The sequence below is a fragment of the Phyllobates terribilis genome, unplaced genomic scaffold, assembly GCF_046119375.1.
Source record: "Phyllobates terribilis strain yellow unplaced genomic scaffold, ASM4611937v1 Scaffold_136__1_contigs__length_4911898, whole genome shotgun sequence".
Taxonomy (NCBI): Eukaryota; Metazoa; Chordata; class Amphibia; order Anura; family Dendrobatidae; genus Phyllobates; species Phyllobates terribilis.
In genome coordinates, this window is record NW_027362896.1 from 1,637,731 (window position 1) to 1,658,430 (window position 20,700).

Sequence of the window (20,700 nt, forward strand, 5' to 3'; positions counted from 1 at the left end):
ATGATGCCCCCACAAAGTGTAATGCCCCCATTATGCCCCTTATGCAGGATGTATGATGCCCCACACAGTGTAATGCCCCCATTATGCCCCTTATGCAGGATGTATGATGCCCCACACAGTGTAATGCCCCCATTATGCCCCTTATGCAGGATGTATGATGCCCCACACAGTGTAATGCCCCCATTATGCCCCTTATGCAGGATGTATGATGCCCCCACACAGTGTAATGCCCCCATTATGCCCCTAATGCAGTATGTATGATGCCCCACACAGTGTAATGCCCCCATTATGCCCCTTATGCAGGATGTATGATGCCCCCACACAGTGTAATGCCCCCATTATGCCCCTTATGCAGGATGTATGATGCCCCCACACAGTGTAATGCCCCCATTATGTCCCTTATGCAGGATGTATGATGCCCCCACACAGTGTAATGTCCCCATTATGCCCCTTATGCAGTATGTATGATGTCCCCACACAGTGTAATGCCCCCATTATGCCCCTTATGCAGGATGTATTATGCCCCCACACAGTGTAATGCCCCCATTATGCCCCTTATGCAGAATGTATGATGCCCCCACACAGTGTAATGCCCCCATTATGCCCCTTATGCAGTATGTATGATGCCCCCACACAGTGTAATGCCCCATTATGCCCCTTATGCAGGATGTATGATGCCCCCACACAGTGTAATGCCTCCATTATGCCCCTTTACTGCCCCACAGTGTAATGCCCCCATTATGCCCCTTATGCCCCTCCAACCAGGCGGAGGACCTCCAGTTGTCTCCTGAATCCTCTGGGGTGCTACCTGATAAATGGAGAGAGACTTTCCTACACCCTGTACCTGGTACTTCGTCCACTTCATCCAGTAAGCTTGGCAAAGTGTACTTCGAAACAGTGATTACCCCCGAGTCTCTGCACCCCTCCAACCAGGCGGAGGACCTCCAGTTGTCTCCTGAATTCCCCGGGGTGCTACTTGATAACAAATGGAGAGAGACTTTCCTGTGTTCTGTTCCTGGTACTTCACCCACTTCATCTGTTGCTGAGGATGGCTTGATGGGAGGAAGCATCCTAGTCACCAAGATGATGAGACCAGTTTCGTTTCCTCTAGTTCAGTGGTCCCCAACCGCCGGTCCGCGGACCAGGACCGGGCCGTTGGGGTTTTTCAGCCGGTCCGCGGGGAGAGGGGGCCCCTCCAGCCTCCAGCAGGGCCGCCATCAGGGCATGACTGCCCTGACTCCAGCATGGGGCCCGGCCGGTAGGAGCCCCCTCGGAGCCCCCCTCTTGTGCGTCTCTCTCCTCATGGGGCCCCCGGCCGCATGCTAAGCGCCGGGTCCGGGACATCTTAGCGCTGCGCTGCTGCGGCAGCACCTTCATGATTCCCCTGACTTCCGGTCATGTGACGGCGCCGTCACATGGCCGGAAGTCAGGAGAACCTGGTGTCAGCGATTTGGACGAGCGCCAGGATTCTGCAGGGATCGCATGGGGGTAAGTATAACAAGTTTTATTTTTTTTTAAATACAATTAACTAGGAGTGGGGGGAATGGGAGATGCACATGGGGGGAGGGGAGAGATGAGAGATGCACATGGGGGAGGGGAGAGATGAGAGATCCACATGGGGGGGAGGGGAGAGATGAGAGATGCACATGGGGGAGGGGAGAGATGAGAGATCCACATGGGGGGGAGGGGAGAGATGAGAGATGCACATGGGAGGGAGGGGAGAGATGAGAGATGCACATGGGAGGGAGGGGAGAGATGAGAGATGCACATGGGGGGAGGGGAGAGATGAGAGATGCACATGGGAGGGAGGGGAGAGATGAGAGATGCACGGGGGGTGGATGAGAGATGCACGGGGGGGTGAGAGATGCACGGGGGGGATGAGAGATGCACGGGGGGTGGATGAGAGATGCACGGGGGGTGGATGAGAGATGCACGGGGGGTGGATGAGAGATGCACGGGGGGTGGATGAGAGATGCACGGGGGGGTGAGAGATGCACGGGGGGGGTGAGAGATGCACGGGGGGGATGAGAGATGCACGGGGGGGATGAGAGATGCACGGAGGGGATGAGAGATGCACGGAGGGGATGAGAGATGCACGGGGGGGGTGAGAGATGCACGGGGGGGGTGAGAGATGCACGGGGGGGATGAGAGATGCACGGAGGGGATGAGAGATGCACGGAGGGGATGAGAGATGCACGGGGGGTGGATGAGAGATGCACGGGGGGTGGATGAGAGATGCACGGGGGGTGGATGAGAGATGCACGGAGGGGGATGAGAGATGCACGGGGGTGAGCTGCACATGGGGGGGTGAGAGATGCACATGGGGGGGGTTATGTTTACATAACTTTGTTGCCTTATGAAGGGCGGGGGGGGCCCCCAAAAATTTCTTGCACAGGGGCCCACTACAGTCTGTGTCCGCCCCTGGGATGAAGTAAATGCAGCTGAACAGCAGCTGTCAGGACAGCTGCCCTGTCCTGCTGCAGGGCGTGATGGGGCCTCAGTGATGCGGCTCCTGGCACAGCACATTATGTGGGGCTCCTGGCATAGCTCCTGGCGGGGACCTGGTCTACACTATATGATAAGTATGCACTAAACTCCAAATCCCTCCATTACCCCGCCCCCATATGACCAAAGCCCCGCCCACCCCACCCCCTCCTTGCTGGGCCATGGAAAAATGATCTTGCTTCAAGCCGGTCCCTGGTGCAAAAAAGGTTGGGGACCACTGCTCTAGTTGACAGAAGAGGTAATCCTCTTGAAGAGAAGGATTGGCCTCCAAATTCTCTGCCGAAGACCCTTGCAGGCTTGAAGAAGAGGGGCGTAAAGGGGGGGGGGTACTGTAACATCCCTGGTGGCTTGCTTGCATAGTGCACCACCTCCCACTATGCAAGACCGCAATCTTACCCATCAGTCCAGTTTGCAAACCTTGCTCCTGTTCATGCTGTGTGCATTTCTCTTGTCTGTTTGCTTAGGGCGGCGGCCCGGGTTGCTTCCTGATTCTTATAGCTGCTGTGGGCACACTCCTAATGCGTCCCCAGCCTATTGCTGTGAGTCACTGGATATTTAAACCCCCTCCACCCAGAAGGAGGTGTCTGAGCAACACTAACAATCAGTGTGCTCCTCGCCTCTGAGTTGCCAGGTCCTGTTCTGCATCTCGTCTGTTTCCGCCACTCTGGGGGCTGTATACCCAGACCTTTTATCTGTGACTTCTAGTCTGTTTCCGCCACTCTGGGAGCTGTATACCCAGACTCGTTCCTGTATCTCTTTGCAGTGTCAGTTCCTGTCTGAACACTCTCCTAGCCTGTTTGTCTCTTTGTCCTTACCTTCCCTTTTCCTGCAGTGTCTGAACCTGTGCCTAACTCCAACTCGTTGTCTCTGTACTTCTGTTTGTGAGTTTAGAGTCCACTCGCTACTTCATTGTTAGTACCTTGTGTGTATCTGATTCTGCTTGTCCCTTTTCCCTTCCTCTGTATCTACCTCCTGTGTTCTAACCATCTTCCGGTATTTTCCAGTCTGTTCCATGTGAACAGAGCCCTGTTCTCTCTGCCTGCACCTTCTGCCCTGTTCTGCTCTGCTTGCTCACCGCACCCGCGGTTGGCCTGCTTGCTCACCGTACTAGCGGTTTCGCTCTGCTCTGCCTTGTCCACCGCACCTGCGGTTTCGCTCTGCTCTGCCTTGTCCACCGCTTCGGCGGTTACTCTCTGCTCTGCCTTGTCCACCGCTCCGGCGGTTTCGCTCCGCTCTACCTTGTCTACCACTCCGGCGGTTTCGCTCTGCCCTGCTTGCTCACCGCTTCGGCGGTTCCTCTTTGTTCTGCCTTGTCCACCGCTTCGGCGGTTTCTCTTTGTTCTGCCTTGTCCACCGCTCCGGCGGTTTCGCTCTGCTCTGCCTTGTCCACCGCACCTGCGGTTTCGCTCTGCTCTGCCTTGTCCTCCGCTCCGGCGGTTTCGCTTTACTCCGCTTGTCTACCGCATCTGCGGTTCTGTTCCTGTATCCCAGTCTGTACCTGGACCCTATCCAGCCTGCGCTCCAACTTGCTAGTACCTCCCTGTCTGCATGCCAGCCGTGCCTGCCAGTACCTCCCTGTCTCCACTCCAGCCGCGTTTGCCAATACCCCCCCTGTCTGCATACCAGCCGTGCTTACCAGTACCCACCTGTCTGCATACTAGTCGTGCCTGCCAGTACCCACCTGTCTGTATGCCAGCCTAACCTGCCTGTTCCTGCATTCCCTGGTGTGGGTCAACAGCGGTGTCTGGGGTCTGACCTGGAATAGCATCTGGTCCCTCTGCTTGCTTCCTCCCTGGTGCACGGAGTCGACTGAGCCGCCGTGCGACCTTGGTCGGATCGGGTTGTTTCTTAGTTACGCCCCTCCAGGCATTCCCCGGTTCATGGTACAGTGAGATCACTAATCACGCACACGCCAGTCAGTCCGGGCGTGTGCATAACAATGTGTTACAGCTGTGTAACATCTGTGGCTATTTGAACCTATTTTTCGAGCACGCCAAAGATACTTAGTTAGCACCCAAGTGTCCTCGGATAACCCCTTATCCAAGCACGTTTGCGCATCACTACTATTGAGGTTTGGTTTTGCCTGGGAGGCTCTGCACCCGCTTTCTGCTTTTTACTATAAATTGTGATGGACTATGCGAGGCGGTACCACTGCGAAACTCGTCTGCCAGGATTATATCCAAGAGCCAGTACATATTTTCTCCCAGACGGGCCTGCCAATGGAAATCCTGACCAAGGAGCTCCTTTTATGTCAAAAGTGATGACTGAGTTGTGTAATGCTCTCCAAGTTACACAACTCAGGACCCTCGTGTGCCATCCGCAGACCGACGACCTCGTGGAGAGGTTTAATAAGACCCTGAAATACATGTTGAAGAAGGTAGTGGAAAAAGATGGCCGAGACTGGGATTGCCTACTCCCCTACCTGCTGTTCTCTATTAGAAAAGTTCCCCAGGCCTCTACGGGATTCTCCCCCTTCGAGCTGCTATATGGACGACATCCTTGTGGAATTTTGGATATTGCAAAGGAAACATGGGAAGCGAGGTGACACCCCACAAGAGCGTTATCAAGCATGTGGCTCAAATGCAGGACTGGATCGAGAAGGTGATGCCGATTGTGAGGGAAAGCTTCCTCCAATCCCAAGAGTCCCAAGCCAGGGTTTACAACCGGGCGGCGAGACTGTGACAGTTCAGCCTGAGGGACCGGGTGTTGGTGTTAATGCTTACGGTGGAAAGTAAATTCCTGGCCTAGTGGCAAGGACCATACGAGGTGGTCGAAAAGTTGAGTGACGTCAACTACAAGGTCCACCAACCAGGAAGAAGAAAGCCATACCAGATATACCACATTAACTTGCTCAAACCATGGCAAGACAGGGAACCGGTGTAAACTACATGCCTGGGAGCCCATCCTGAAGCCAGGGCCGAGGATGTCACAATAGCAGAGACACTGTCACCCGCCCAGAAGTAACAGTGCCGAGAGCTGCTTCAGAGAAACCTAGCCCTGTTTTTGGAGTTGCCAGGGTGTACGCAGGTTGTGGAACATGAGATCCTGACGGAATCAGTGAACCAGAGTCCATATCTAATCCCTGAAGCCCACCTCGAGGTGATCTCCAAGGAGGTACGGAGAATGTTGAACCTGTGCATCATCGAGGAATCAAAGAGTGGCTGGTCCAGCCCCATTGTTCTTGTGCCAAAGCCAGATGGAGAATGGCGGTTCTATAACGACTACAGAAAGCTTAATTAAGTGTCTGAATTCAACGCGTATCCAATGCCCCGGGTAGATGAACTTATTGAAAGGCTAGGCCAGCCAGATAGATCACCACCCTGGACCTAACAAAAGGGTACTGACAAACTCTCGTCACCAAGGGCCAAGGAGAAGACAGCCTCCTCTACACCTTACGGGTGCTTTCAGTACACCAGAATGCCGTTCGGTCTGCAGAGAGCTCCAGCTACCTTCCAGAGGGCCATGGATCGGGTCCTAGCCCTGCACAAGAAGTACACCACCGCGTACCTGGACGACATTGTGATCTTCAGCCCAGATTGGGGAAGTTGCCTACAGAAGGTCCATGCGGTACTTGATGCACTGATGAAGGCCAGGTTTACAATAAACCCAAAGAAGTGCGCCATGGGGAAAGAAGAGGCAAAATACTTGGGCTACATCTTTGAAAGAGGCAAAATCAAGCCACAAGTAAATAAGGGGAGGCAGTTCAAAATTGTCCGCAACCGAAATCCAAGAAACAGGTTTGGGCGTTTCTGGGAATTGTGGGATACTATCGGCGATTTATCCCGAATTTCGCCATAATAACTGCACCCCTGACCGACCTGCTTAAATGGACGAAGACAGCGATGGCCAAATGGTCTGCTGAAGCGGAGGGAGCGTTCCAGGAATTGAAGCTCGCCCTGTGTAAGCAGCCGGTCTTGATTGCTCCGGACTTCAATAAGTTTGTGGTTCAGATGGAGGCCTCAGAGGTCGGGTTAGGAGCCGTGTTATCCCAAGGAGTGAACTGGGAGGAACATCCCATTCTGTATCTAAGCAGAAAACTCTGTCTGTGAGAAAAACTACGCCATCGTAGAAAGAGTGCTTGGCCGTCAAGTGGGCAGTTCACACTCGGAGGTATTGCCTTTTAGGCCGTAAGTTCAGATTATTGTCAGATCGTGCCCCTGAGATGGATGAGGGAAAGGAAGGGGAAGAATGCCCGGGTGACTAGGTGGTTTCTCGCGCTCCAGGACTTTAATTTTCATGTGGAGCATAGGGCTGTAAAACTAAATAGTAATGCAGATGCCCTATCCAGACTTCCATATTTAATGAGTGAAGGTGCCAAAGCTCCCAGCTTTGGGCAGAGCGGTGGTGGCGGGATATGTGACAAAGTCACTGGCAGAGTGACTAGCTTCAGTGATGTGAAACATGGAAGTCTTCTCCTGCATGGTATGTGCAGAGAGGTTTAATCAGACATATTTAAAAAGGGCATGTTTTGATTGGCCATAGTGCGAGCGGGAGGCCATTCACCATTCACATATCTCCACCCCAGGGTGTGGTCTGGGCTATTATATAGCCAGCCTTTTGCCTCAGGTGTTGTTCAGTGTATGGAGAAGCTAGCTCCTGAGAGAGAGAGGAGCTTGTGTTTTGTGCTAACCTGGACAGTGTGCTATTGTTAACCCTGAGTGGCCAGACCCCTGCTGATATATGGACTGTGCTGTATCTTTTATTTTACTTTGCCGTTATGCGAAATGGGCTGTGTTTACTTTATGAACTCCTGGTTGATTTATGACATTTTTAATAAACCAGTCCAAACCTCAAAGAGCGAGTGTTCCATGTCTACCTCCGTGTACAGCCGAGCAAGCCGCTTCACCACAATATATATTACTGCTTATATGTATTTTGTAAGATGGCCGCCGGACAGGTTCTTGAAGGGAGATATGTATCATCAAGGTTGGTAGTTTTGGAGATGTAAACCTGGGAAAGCATGCTCCAGCACATATAGTGCTGAGAGGGTTAATAAGACGTACCTTGGCCGGAGTTTACGAGCAGTCATAAGAGATGGGAGGAAATGGCTGCTCACATATCCCCACCCCAGGGGCGTGGTTTTGTAAATAAAATGGAGACCAAGTGTCTCATTCAGTGTCTGTGGCTGGAATCATCTTTCCTTCAACTTTTACCAAGTTTCCTGTGCCTTTGTAGCTCACAAATCCCCAAAACATCAGCGATCCACCTCCATGCTTTACAGTAGGAATGGTGTTCCTTTTCATCATAGGCCTTGTTGTTGACCTCTCTCCAATTGTAACGTTTATAGTTGTGGCCAAAGAAGTTCAGTTTTGTCTCATCTCTCCAAATTACCTTGTTCCAGAAGTTTTTAGGCTTGTATCTGTGCTGTTTGGCGTATTTTAGGCGACATACTTTGTGGCATTTGCGCAGTAATGGCTTTCTTCTGGCGACTCGACCATGCTGCCCATTTTCTTCAAGTGCCTCCTTACTGTGCATCTTGAAACAGCCAAACCGCTAGTTTTCTGAGAGTCCTGAATTTCAGCTGATGTTATTTGTGCATTTTTCTTTGCATCCCGAACAATTTTCCTGGCAGTTATGGCTGAAATTTTTGTTGGTCTACCTGACCGTGGGTTGGTTTTTACAGAGCCCCTGATTTTCCATTTGTTATTTATAGTTTGAACGCTGCTGACTGGCATTATCAATTGCTTGGATATCTTTTTGTATCCCTTTCCTGTGTTAATGTCACGCTGTCTCTGTATACTGGAGGTAGGGGGCCTAAGCTGACCCTAAGCTGGGGCCCTGACTAATCCCTCAACCTGGAGGTACTGTTAAAGGTACAGAGGTCCAGGCCGCCAGCGTAACCCCTACCTCCTGAGGATCCCTGCACCTAAGTAATCTAGTCCTGAGAAGGACCCCGATCACAACAAAAGGGGACAAGTAATAATATGCCCACACACAGTACTTAGACGAACGAGACAGTACAAGGGAAAAACCAAAACCACCTTGCATACAAAAACTACACAACTACAACAGAGGGAACACCAACGGGAAAGGAGATAAATGATAAAGCGAGGAAGGGAAAAAACGCTCCAAATACACTTATCTCTGAAACTCCAAATACCACGATCCGCTCTGTTAGTCTGCATGAAATGCTTTCACCGACACTTCCCTAACAGACCAGCAGGCATTTGAAGGAGTCTCACTACAGCAGCATTGATTGCAGCTGGGCGAGGCTGGACCTCGTCTAGCACAGAGAGAGAGAGAATTAACTCCCTCACTGCCGAAAAACACAAAGCACCAAAAAGTCAGCTGCGAGAAGTCAGGCTGTGTAATCGTGACGATCTTCGTGGCGACACACCCGTGACAGTACCCCCCCTTCTACGAGGGGCCTCCGGACCCTCAGGGCCAGGTTTATCCGGGTGAGTCGTGTGGAAGGCCCAAACTAATCGGTCTGCGTTAATATCCGACGCAGGAACCCACATCCTCTCCTCAGGACCATACCCTTTCCAATGAACCAGGTACTGAAGGGACCGGCGATTAAAGCGTGAATCGATGACCCTCGATACCTGGAACTCCAAGTTACCATTGACCACCACTGGAGGGGGAGGTAAAGGTGACGGTACCACCGGCGCCACATACCTCTTAAGCAACGATCTGTGGAACACGTTGTGAATTTTAAACGTAGGGGGGAGGTCAAAACGGAATGCCACCGGATTAATTATAGAACTGATTCTGTACGGCCCGATGAACCTGGGACCCAGTTTCCAGGAGGGAACCTTAAGTTTTATATTCCTGGTAGACAACCATACCCGATCGTTCACACTTAGGTCCGGACCAGACACTCTCCTCCTGTCAGCCATACGTTTGTAACGGTTCCCCATAGTACTCAGATTATTCAGTACCCCTCTCCATACTGAAGCGAGTGATGAGGAAAATCGTTCCTCCTCAGGAACCCCCGAAGAGCCCCCCTACTGAAAGTACAAAACTGGGGGTGAAAACCATATGCCCCAAAAAACGGGGACTTACCAGTGGACTCGCTCCGCCTATTATTAAGAGCAAACTCTGCCAGAGGTAAGAAAGAAGCCCAGTCCTCCTGGTTCTCTGACACAAAACACCGGAGATATGTCTCCAAGCTCTGGTTCATTCGTTCCGTCTGACCATTGGTCTGAGGATGAAAAGCCGATGAGAACGACAAATGCATCCCCCGCCGTGCACAAAACGCCTTCCAGAACTTGGACACAAACTGAGACCCCCGATCAGACACCACCTCGGAGGGTACCCCGTGAAGCCTCACAATCTCCCCAATGAACACCTGCGCAAGAGTTTTAGCATTAGGGAGAGCAGGAAGAGCGATAAAATGTGCCATCTTGCTGAACCTGTCCACTACAACGAGTATGACCGTTTTACCCGAAGACGGAGGGAGGTCCGTAATAAAGTCCATAGACAGATGAGTCCAAGGACGCTCCGGGATCTTCAAAGGTAAGAGGGCCCCAGACGGACGGGTATGTGAGGTCTTAGAGCGCGCACAAACCCCACAGGACGCGACAAAAGTTACCACCTCCTTATGTAAGTTAGGCCACCAAAACCGACGCGAGAGGAGATCCACAGTTGCTTTACTCCCCGGGTGTCCTGCAAAAACTGAGTTATGGTGTGCCTCGATCACCTTTTGTCGCAACTGATCTGGAACAAACAGTCTCCCCGGAGGTCCAACAGGGGCGTCCCCCTGAGCCTCCAATACCTCCTCCTCCAGCTCAGAGCATACTGCCGAAACCACCACCCCCTTCTGAAGGATAGGAATCGGGTCGTCCGTATTCCCGGCCCCAGGGAAACTACGAGATAAGGCATCCGCCTTTACATTTTTTGACCCAGGACGATATGTAACGACAAAATTAAACCTGGTAAAAAACAATGACCACCTAGCTTGTCTGGGATTCAGACGTTTCGCGGACTCCAGATATAGGAGGTTCTTGTGATCGGTGATGACGGTGACCGGATGGACTGCCCCCTCCAAAAAATGGCGCCACTCCTCAAAAGCTAACTTAATGGCCAAGAGTTCCCTATTGCCGACATCGTAATTCCTCTCAGCGGACGACAATTTTTTAGAGAAAAAGGCGCACGGATGCCACTTACCAGGGGACGAACCTTGTGACAATACTGCTCCCACCCCTACCTCGGAAGCGTCTACCTCTACAATGAATGGCTGTGACGCATCAGGTTGAATGAGTATGGGTGCCGAGGCAAAACATTTTTTCAAGGAGGAGAATGCTTGACAAGCCTTGTCAGACCACCTAGAAAAATCCGTCCCCTTTTTAGTCATGTCTGTGAGAGGCTTAACCATGGACGAGAAATTACGAATGAACTTCCGGTAATAATTAGCAAACCCCAGGAAACGTTGTAGTGCCTTAAGATTCTCTGGCCGATCCCACTCAAGAACTGCCCGCACTTTCCCAGGGTCCATACGAAAACCGGACGCTGAAACCAGGAAGCCTAAAAACTGGAGTTCCTGTACGGCGAACACACACTTTTCCCATTTGGCATACAGTTTATTATCCCGCAAGATCTGTAACACCTGCCTAACGTGCTCCTGATGAGACACCAGATCCGGCGAGTAAATTAAGATATCATCCAGATATATGACAACAAACTGTCCCACCAGGCGGCGAAAAATGTCATTAACAAAGTGTTGGAACACCGCTGGGGCATTAGTCAGACCGAATGGCATGACAAGGTTCTCATAATGCCCCTCCGGAGTGTTAAACGCCGTCTTCCACTCATCCCCCTCCTTCATCCTAATCAGATTGTACGCCCCCCTGAGATCCAATTTAGAGAACCATTTGGCGCCCACGATCTGATTAAAGAGATCGGGAATAAGTGGGAGCGGATACGGATCTCGGACCGTAATCCGATTAAGTTCACGGAAATCCAGGCAAGGGCGTAGGCCTCCATCTTCTTAACAAAGAAGAACCCCGCAGCCACCGGTGAAGATGAAGGTCTAATATGCCCCTTAGCCAGACTTTCTGAAATATAATCCTTCATGGCCTGCCTCTCAGGACCAGAAAGGTTATACAACCTAGCTTTAGGTAACTTGGCCTCAGGGAGCAGTTTTACAGAACAGTCATACTCGCGATGAGGAGGTAGTTCCTGACACCCTTTCTCCGAGAATACATCCTCAAAGTCCGCCAGAAATGGAGGTAAGACCCAAGGAGTAACCGCACCGATGACCGTGTTCATGCAGTTTTTATTACAGAATTTACTCCATTGGCTTATCTCTCTGGTTTGCCAATTAATAACCGGGTTATGCTTAGTTAACCAAGGAAGGCCCAACACAATAGGAGTGGGAAGACCCTCCAACACGTAGCAAGACAACAGTTCTTTATGTATCGCCCCCACTTGAAGTTTTACGTCATGCACAGCTTGCAAAAAACTTCCCTGACCGAGAGGCCTGGCATCGATCGAGAATATGGGGATGGGTTTAGCCAACTCACTCAATCGCATACCTTGAACCCGGGCAAACCGAGCATCAACCAGATTAGCCCCGGCCCCACTATCCAGAAGAACAGATATCCTCTCAGTTCTCGTACCCACCACCACCTCCGCCGGTACGAGAAACTGAGACGAACCTAGGGACGAAATACCTACTCCCAGATTGCCGTCCACCACACAACCTGGGATCAACAGTTTTCCGACGACTCTTCACTCTGCAAGGGACGGGATGGACACCCCCCAATAAAATGTCCCTTTCTCCCGCAGAAGAAATACCTTCCTGTCTTATGGCGCACCACCGGTCCCCTCCCCCGAAATGATGTCCCTCCTAATTGCATAGGCTCCTCTGGACTGACCAGGGGAACCACCATATGAGGGGACCTTGTAGGAGGTGGAGTCCTCACAGGGGGTAGAGTTATCCCGTACCTCTCCCGAAGCCGTCTGTCAACGCGAATAGCAAGGGCCATAGCGGCTTCCAGTGACGCGGGAGAGTCATACTGTGCCAACACATCCTGTAATTTGTCGGATAAACCTTGACAAAACTGGCTCCTAAGAGCCGGGTCATTCCACTGGGTGTCAGTGTCCGAACAGAATTCCTCCGCCGGACGATCTCCCTGCTGAATCCTACGTAACTTAGACTCAGCAAGGGAGATCCGATCTGGGTCATCATATACGAGTCCCAGAGCAGCAAAAAACCTATCCACTGACTGGAGAGCCGGGGAGCCCGGGGGAAGAGAGAACGCCCAAGATTGTGGGTCCCCTTGTAGGAGCGAGATGACAATTCCCACCCTTTGTTCTTCACTCCCCGATGAGCGAGGCCGCAGCCGAAAGTACAACTTGCATGCCTCCCGGAAAACAAAAAACTTGTCCCGCCCCCCAGTGAACCTGTCAGGGAGAGCTACTTTAGGTTCTGGTCCGGCTTGCTCCTGAGGATACAAAACCTTGGACCTAACGTCCGCCAGCTCCATGGACAAACTCTGCAACTGCCGAGCTAGACCGGCTACTGGATCCATGGTAGCTGGAGAAAATCTAAGGGGTCGGTGAAAATGTCACGCTGTCTCTGTATACTGGAGGTAGGGGGCCTAAGCTGACCCTAAGCTGGGGCCCTGACTAATCCCTCAACCTGGAGGTACTGTTAAAGGTACAGAGGTCCAGGCCGCCAGCGTAACCCCTACCTCCTGAGGATCCCTGCACCTAAGTAATCTAGTCCTGAGAAGGACCCCGATCACAACAAAAGGGGACAAGTAATAATATGCCCACACACAGTACTTAGACGAACGAGACAGTACAAGGGAAAAACCAAAACCACCTTGCATACAAAAACTACACAACTACAACAGAGGGAACACCAACGGGAAAGGAGATAAATGATAAAGCGAGGAAGGGAAAAAACGCTCCAAATACACTTATCTCTGAAACTCCAAATACCACGATCCGCTCTGTTAGTCTGCATGAAATGCTTTCACCGACACTTCCCTAACAGACCAGCAGGCATTTGAAGGAGTCTCACTACAGCAGCATTGATTGCAGCTGGGCGAGGCTGGACCTCGTCTAGCACAGAGAGAGAGAGAATTAACTCCCTCACTGCCGAAAAACACAAAGCACCAAAAAGTCAGCTGCGAGAAGTCAGGCTGTGTAATCGTGACGATCTTCGTGGCGACACACCCGTGACAGTTATACAGTTCAACTACTTTTTCCCGTAGATCCGTTGACAATTCTTTTGCTTTCTCCATGACTCACAATCCAGAAACGTCAGTGGCTGGATGAAAGATGCAAGAGCCTGTCTGGATCCTAGAAACTCACTCGGCTTTTATGCGCAAACACTGATTACAAGCAAACAGGTCACAGGTGAGGATGTTACCTTTAGTAGCCATTCAAACCCATTTGTGTCAAATTCTGTGCATGTTATCAGGCCAAAATCACCAGGGTATGTGAACTTTTGATCAGGGTCATTTTGATGTTTTGGTTGTCAGTAAGATTCAAAGAGAAAACACAGTAGTTTGACAATAAATGGCTTCACCCAACCAATAACCATGAGTGGAGAAAAAATTTTGATAGCATTCATATTCTCTGAAACAAGGCCAAGAAAGGAAAAATTCTGCCGGGGTATGTAAACTTTTGAGCACAACTGCGTGTGCATGTACAGTACAGACCAAAAGTTTGGACACACCTTCTCATATAAAGATTTTTCTGTATTTTCATGACTATGAAAATTGTACATTCACACTGAAGGCATCAAAACTATGAATTACCACATGTGGAATTATATACTTAACAAAAAAGTGTGAAACAACTGAAAATATGTCTTATATACTAGGTTCTTCAAAGTAGCCACCTTTTGCTTTGATGACTGCTTTGCACACTCTTGGCATTCTCTTGATGAGCTTCAAGAGGTAGTCACCGGAAATGGTTTTCACTTGACAGGTGTGCCCTGTCAGGTTTAATAAGTGGGATTTCTTGCCTTATAAATGGGGTTGGGACCATCAGTTGTGTTGTGCAGAAGTCTGGTGGATACACAGCTGATAGTCCTACTGAATAGACTGTTAGAATTTGTATTATGGCAAGAAAAAAGCAGTTAAGTAAAACGAGTGGCCATCATTACTTTAAGAAATGAAGGTCAGTCAGTCCGAAAAATTGGGAAAACTTTGAAAGTGTCCCCAAGTGCAGTTGCAAAAACCATCAAGCGCTACAAAGAAACTGGCTCACATGAGGACCGCCCCAGGAAAGGAAGACCAAGAGTCACCTCTGCTTCTGAGGATAAGTTTATCCGAGTCACCTGCCTCAGAAATCGCAGGTTAACAATAGCTCAGATTAGAGACCAGGTCAATGCCACACAGAGTTCTAGCAGCAGACACATCTCTACAACAACTGTTAAGAGGAGGCTTTGTGCAGCAGGCCTTCATGGTAAAATAGCTGCTAGGAAACCACTGCTAAGGACAGGCAACAAGCAGAAGAGACTTGTTTGGGCTAAAGAACACAAGGAATGGACATTAGACCAGTGGAAATCTGTGCTTTGGTCTGATGAGTCCAAATTTGAGATCTTTGGTTCCAGCCACAGTGTCTTTGTGCGACGCAGAAAAGGTGAACGGATGGACTCTACATGCCTGGTTCCCACCGTGAAGCATGGAGGAGGAGGTGTGATGGTGTGGGGGTGCTTTGCTGGTGACACTGTTGGGGATTTATTCAAAATTGAAGGCATACTGAACCATCATGGCTACCACAGCATCTTGCAGCGGCATGCTATTCCATCCGGTTTGCGTTTAGTTGGACCATCATTAATTTTTAAATAGAACAATGACCCCAAACACACCTCCAGGCTGTGTAAGGGCTATTTGACCAAGAAGGAGAGTGATGGGATGCTACGCCAGATGACCTGGCCTCCACAGTCACCATACCTGAACCCAATCGAGATGGTTTAGGGTGAGCTGGACCGCAGAGTGAAGGCCAAAGGGCCAACAAGTGCTAAGCATCTCTGGGAACTCCTTCAAGATTGTTGGAAGACCATTTGCAGTGACTACCTCTTGAAGCTCATCAAGAGAATGAATCATATCATATCATATCATATAATGTAGAGTTGGAAGGGACCTCCTGGGTCATCTGGTCCAACCCCCTGCTCAAAGCAGGATTCACTAAATCATCTCAAACAGATGTCTGTCCAGCCTCTGTTTGAAGACGTCCATTGAAGGGGAACTCACCACCTCTCGTGGCAGTCTGTTCCACTCATTGATCACCCTCACTGTCAAAAAGTTTTTTCTAATATCTAATCTGTGTCACCTCCCATTTAGTTTCATCCCATTGCTTCTAGTCTTTCCTTGTGATATGATATGATATGACTTCCATTAGGAACTGGGATGAGATCCTCAGACCCATTATGAGATCATATTCAGGTGCAGTGGGCCCTGAGTCCCTTCTGATGCATGATAATGCTAGGTCTCATGTGGCTGAAGTGTGTCAGGAGTTCCAGCATGATGAAGTCATTGATGCTTTGGACTGGCCCGCACGTTCCCCATACTTGAATCCAATCAAGCACATCTGGAACATAATGTCTTGTTCCATTCACCAACTCCAAGTTGCACCACAGACTATCCAATAGATGACAGATGCTTTAATCCAGGTCTGGGGAGAGATCCCTCAGGAGAACATCCGCCGCCTCATCAAGAGCATGCCCAGTCGTTGTAGGGAGGTCATACAGGCATGTGGAGGCCACACACTACTGAGCATCATTTCCTAGTCTGGATGCATTTCCACTGAAGTTGGATCAGCCTGTAATTTAATTTTCCACTTTGATTTTGAGTACCATTCCCAATCCAGACCTCCGTGGGATATTCATTTACATTTACATTGATCATTTTTATGTTTTATTGTTCTCAACGCATTCCAATATGTAATGAATAAAGATTTGCAACTGGAATATTTCATTCAGTGATAACTAGGATGTGGTATTTTTATATATATATATATATATATATATATATATATATATATATATATATATATATATATATATATATATATATATATATATATATATATATATATATATATATATATATATATATATATAGTGGCTAATGGACACATAGTTGATGGGAGGTATGTATCACAGAGATGGCTATACTCTGTGATGTTACCCGGAATGTTGCTCTAGTGCACTGAGAGGACTGTTTGGTGCACCTGGGGCCGGGTTACGGGTAGTTGGAGAGATGGACGTGGGCTAGCTACCCACATACCTCACCCCTGGGTGTGGTTAAAGTATAAAATGGAGTCCCTTGTTTGACACATTCTCTGTGTTTGGAGGGAGAAGGCCTCCTGTGTTTTGTTGCCTCCAGACTGAGCCCATGTTCTGGATGCTATCCAGCCTGTGTGCCCACTGGACTGGCTAACTAGAGACTGTGCTTTAAGGACTGTTTACTTAGTTTTTGTCTGCACTAAAGGCTGTTTGTTTTCCTTTTGCTTTTTAACTTTTTATGAAGCAATAAACCAACATGGACATTTAAATGAAAACGCTTCCTCTTTGCCTCCCCATGCACCCAAGTGAGTAGAAACCCTATATATATATATATATATATATATATATATATATATATATATAATCTGTAATAGGCCCACCAATATGTACTGTAACTGTAATAGACCCACCAACCTCAAAATGAAAAAAAAATTGGTGGGCCTATTACAGTTATTGCTGTGGGACCTGTGATTTCTATCTCCGCCACTGTGTATATGATGTTGTCACGCAAGGTGTGGGAAAGACTTAGTGCAACACAAAGGGAAGAGGAAAAGAAAGCCCAGACTCTAGGGAAAAGGGCAAGCGGAGTCCTCCTGGCTGATAGAATATCACCCTGTCTCCCCTAATGTCCCTATATTGGCTCTTCACCAATCGCCGCACACATTCCTCGCCCTGTCTTTCCCTGGTGTTTGGCCCTGCCAAGGGAAGGAAGGGGATGAGCACTAGTCAATCCCCACTGAACACTAAAGACAACAAGGGAGGACAAACAAGGGAAAATGCTTAGCTTTAGACGACTCCAGACAAATGTGCACACGTCCTCAAGCACCAGAGAGGAAGAAGTGCTGCTCTTACTCAAGGTTTCACAAAGAGTAATGAATATCGCCGGCACCTCCCTCTGACACACGGGTATTTATACACGCAGGCCAGGGTGTTAATTAGCCCGAGGAAGGTAGCCACTGGGTCCTAGTGACAGCCTCTAAGAAGGTGTCTGTAATGCCAGCCGTAGAGATCTCCTGCAACCAACTGCAGGGCGACTGCCTGTCACTTCTGACACACCTGTGACAGATGTGTATAGGATAATAGAGTTTAATAAAGTTGTTATGGACGTGACTTATCTAACATTGTGCAGTGAGTCTGTTTTCCCTATAGAGATGGATATTTCTTGTTGCTAACATTGAATTTTTTTCACGTTAAACCTTTTTTAATCAACTGTTATTAGTGCGATCATTCAACATACAAGCCTCTGATTGCTCAGGTGATGCACTGTACTACTGTAGTGCGGTGTATTATCACTTACTGTCTGTAATCCTAATGGCCCCATACACATGAGATGGGTGTTAGCTGAACGGTTATTTGACAGACCGCTATCTCTCTTCCCATACACATAAATATTCCAGCTTTCCTGTGGTGTGTATGAGAGAATAGCCTCCAGATTCCTCTGGTGGAGGATTATTTACAGGAAGAACAAACGGATAAGCCACTGAAATTCAGGATACCAGATCCTTCTCTGCCCTGACATCATCTGTCGAGAGGCCCCCAAATACAATATATAGTCGACCAAACGTCCCCAAAAATCAGAGCTTTCAGGCAACTTTAGTCTAATATGTATGGAAGTGTTAAAAGGTAACTTATTGGACACTGCATCTGGCCTGGCCTAATAGACTTTCATACATTGCAGGCCCAGACACCATTATTAGGCATGTAAGCATTGTAGTAACTAGGCAGCCCCATACTATCGAGTACTTGGGGGAGAAGGGCCATTGAGCCGAACTCTGTCAAACCTTCTTAGATGTCATAACAAAATGTGTTTTTTGCTTTTTGCATGTTTTTTTCTTTTTATAAGAATTGTTGGTTACAATTTTCTTTTGAAACATTTTAATATCTGCTTTTTTCTGGAGTTTCTCTTGTAATATAGGAAACCTAGGGCCAGAAATAAACCCCATAAAACACTGTACATGGAGACTTTGGTATCAGATAATTTCGGTGTTTGTGCAAACAAAAAAAGCTTTTAAAAAAATGCCTCAAACATCTGTGTCTGAATCAAACATGAGATCTAACGTGATAGCAGATTACAGTCTGGGGAAGACGGGAAACATTCGTACAGACTTCTGGTGGTGATGTAGTCGGTGACTGACTCCGGCCAAATATATTTCTAGAGCCGTAGTTGAAGATGAAGATATTGTCCCCATCATGAAATAGTTACTTCTCATATCACGTGTATAGAATATCTCCTGCAGTATTTCTAATTCCGATTCCAGTGTCTGTAAATGAGACAACAATTAGCGTCGTGGAAGATGAGTCTATGAGAAATGTACTCAGCTGCAGACTCCAAGGAAGAAACGTCTTGTTGTCTATGGCCAAAAATATATAGGTTTTATTACTAGATGTAAATAAGAAAACAAAAATAGTGCAAAATAATAAATCTCATATGCTTCCCTCATTATCTCCTGTAATTGTATTATTACCCAAGATTTTTATGTTACATCAACTCATCTTCTTCTCATTCAGGTCTCTATAATATCGGATCCTCTCAGTGAATATCTTCAATAAAACTTGTGATTCCTACAGCCAATCAGCTGCTGAAGCAGTGAGTAACACAGACAGTGATTGGGAGTATGGAGGAGATGTCTTAGTCAGCAATTCAATATGTTCCAGTCCATACAAGACTAGAGAATACAACATCTACACGTTCTAATCTCCTGATATGTTTCCCCTAATTGTCTCCAATAATTGTATTATTACACAGGATTTTTATGATGTTACATCGGCTCATCTTCTTCTCATTCAGGTCTCTACAATTTTGGATCCTCTCAGTGAAGATCTTCTATAAAAGAGAATTTTCCTGATTTACCCATCAAGCATGGATATGGACAGAGACAAGATGGCTGAGGAAATACTACACCTCACTCTAAAGATCCTCTTCCGGCTTACTGGAGAGGTGAGAGATTCTGATGACGTCACATTACATCATTCTTATCTATGGGAATAACAGATGGACAGAACTGGAGAGGTGAGGACTCTGGAAATGTCTGGAGGGAGATTTATTAATGTGTCTCTCCATAACCAGGATTACACAGTAGTGAAGAAGACCTCTAGTGAGCACTGTCAGGACCCTGTGTCTGAGGGATGGAGAAGACCCCTGAGCCCAATCACGGGACCTCCACCTCACCACCTGATACATGAAGACATCAATGACCAGAAGATCCTAGAACTCACCTACAAGATGATTGAGCTGCTGACTGGAGAGGTGACACTGCTGGGAATGCTGGGACATTATACAGTAACGCTATGGAGGGATCGGGGGGATGACGGTATCATTGTATGTGTCAGGTTCCTATAAGGTGTCAGGATGTCGCCGTCTATTTCTCCATGGAGGAGTGGGAGTATTTAGAAGGACACAAAGATCTGTACAAGGACGTCACGATGGAGGTTCCCCAGCCCCTCACATCACCAGGTAATAGACAGGACTAAATACACACGGCCTATAATTATCTGTATGTAAAGAATGAATTCAGTCCCTGTATGTGTTTCCTCCAGATCTATCCAGTAAGCAGACAACTCCAGAGAGATGTCCCCGTCCTCTTCTTCCACAGGACTGTAAACAAGAAGATCCCAATGTTCCTCAGGATCATCAGGTAGATGGAGAGAAGGTGTCATGAGATCTCCCCTATGATGTGTAGACGGCTGTGAAGGTCTTGTGTTCAGTCTTGTTTTATCCACCAGTATTATATGTTTTATACTTGTGTAATGAGAACGGTGGTGATGGCATGACTAACCAGACTTCAAACTTTATTTACGTGCAGATAAAATAGTGTTTCTCAAGGTGACAAGTTAACTTTAAAGAGGTGTCTAGAACATTTGTAGAATTTCACTGACTCTTAACATTGTGTAATGTACTATTAGGATTCGTCTGTTTTTACTCTCTTTGTGCCCATCACATCACTGCTCCATATGCTATTGTTATAGAGACAAACACCTTCTCTTCTGCTTCTCTGATTGTTTCA

The 20,700-nt window shown here is 48.3% G+C and overlaps 1 protein-coding gene across 1 annotated transcript in view; it reads left to right on the forward strand.

Annotated features, from left to right (window-relative positions):
• Positions 1-20,700, forward strand: part of LOC141204943 (uncharacterized) — a 175,186-nt gene that overhangs the window by 72,654 nt on the left and 81,832 nt on the right. The window contains exons 2-3 of the mRNA XM_073663983.1: positions 19,205-19,283; positions 19,485-19,634. Coding sequence (XP_073520084.1) covers positions 19,557-19,634 — 78 coding nt within the window. The 5' untranslated portion in view covers positions 19,205-19,283; positions 19,485-19,556. The remainder of the gene's footprint in view (positions 1-19,204; positions 19,284-19,484; positions 19,635-20,700) is intronic.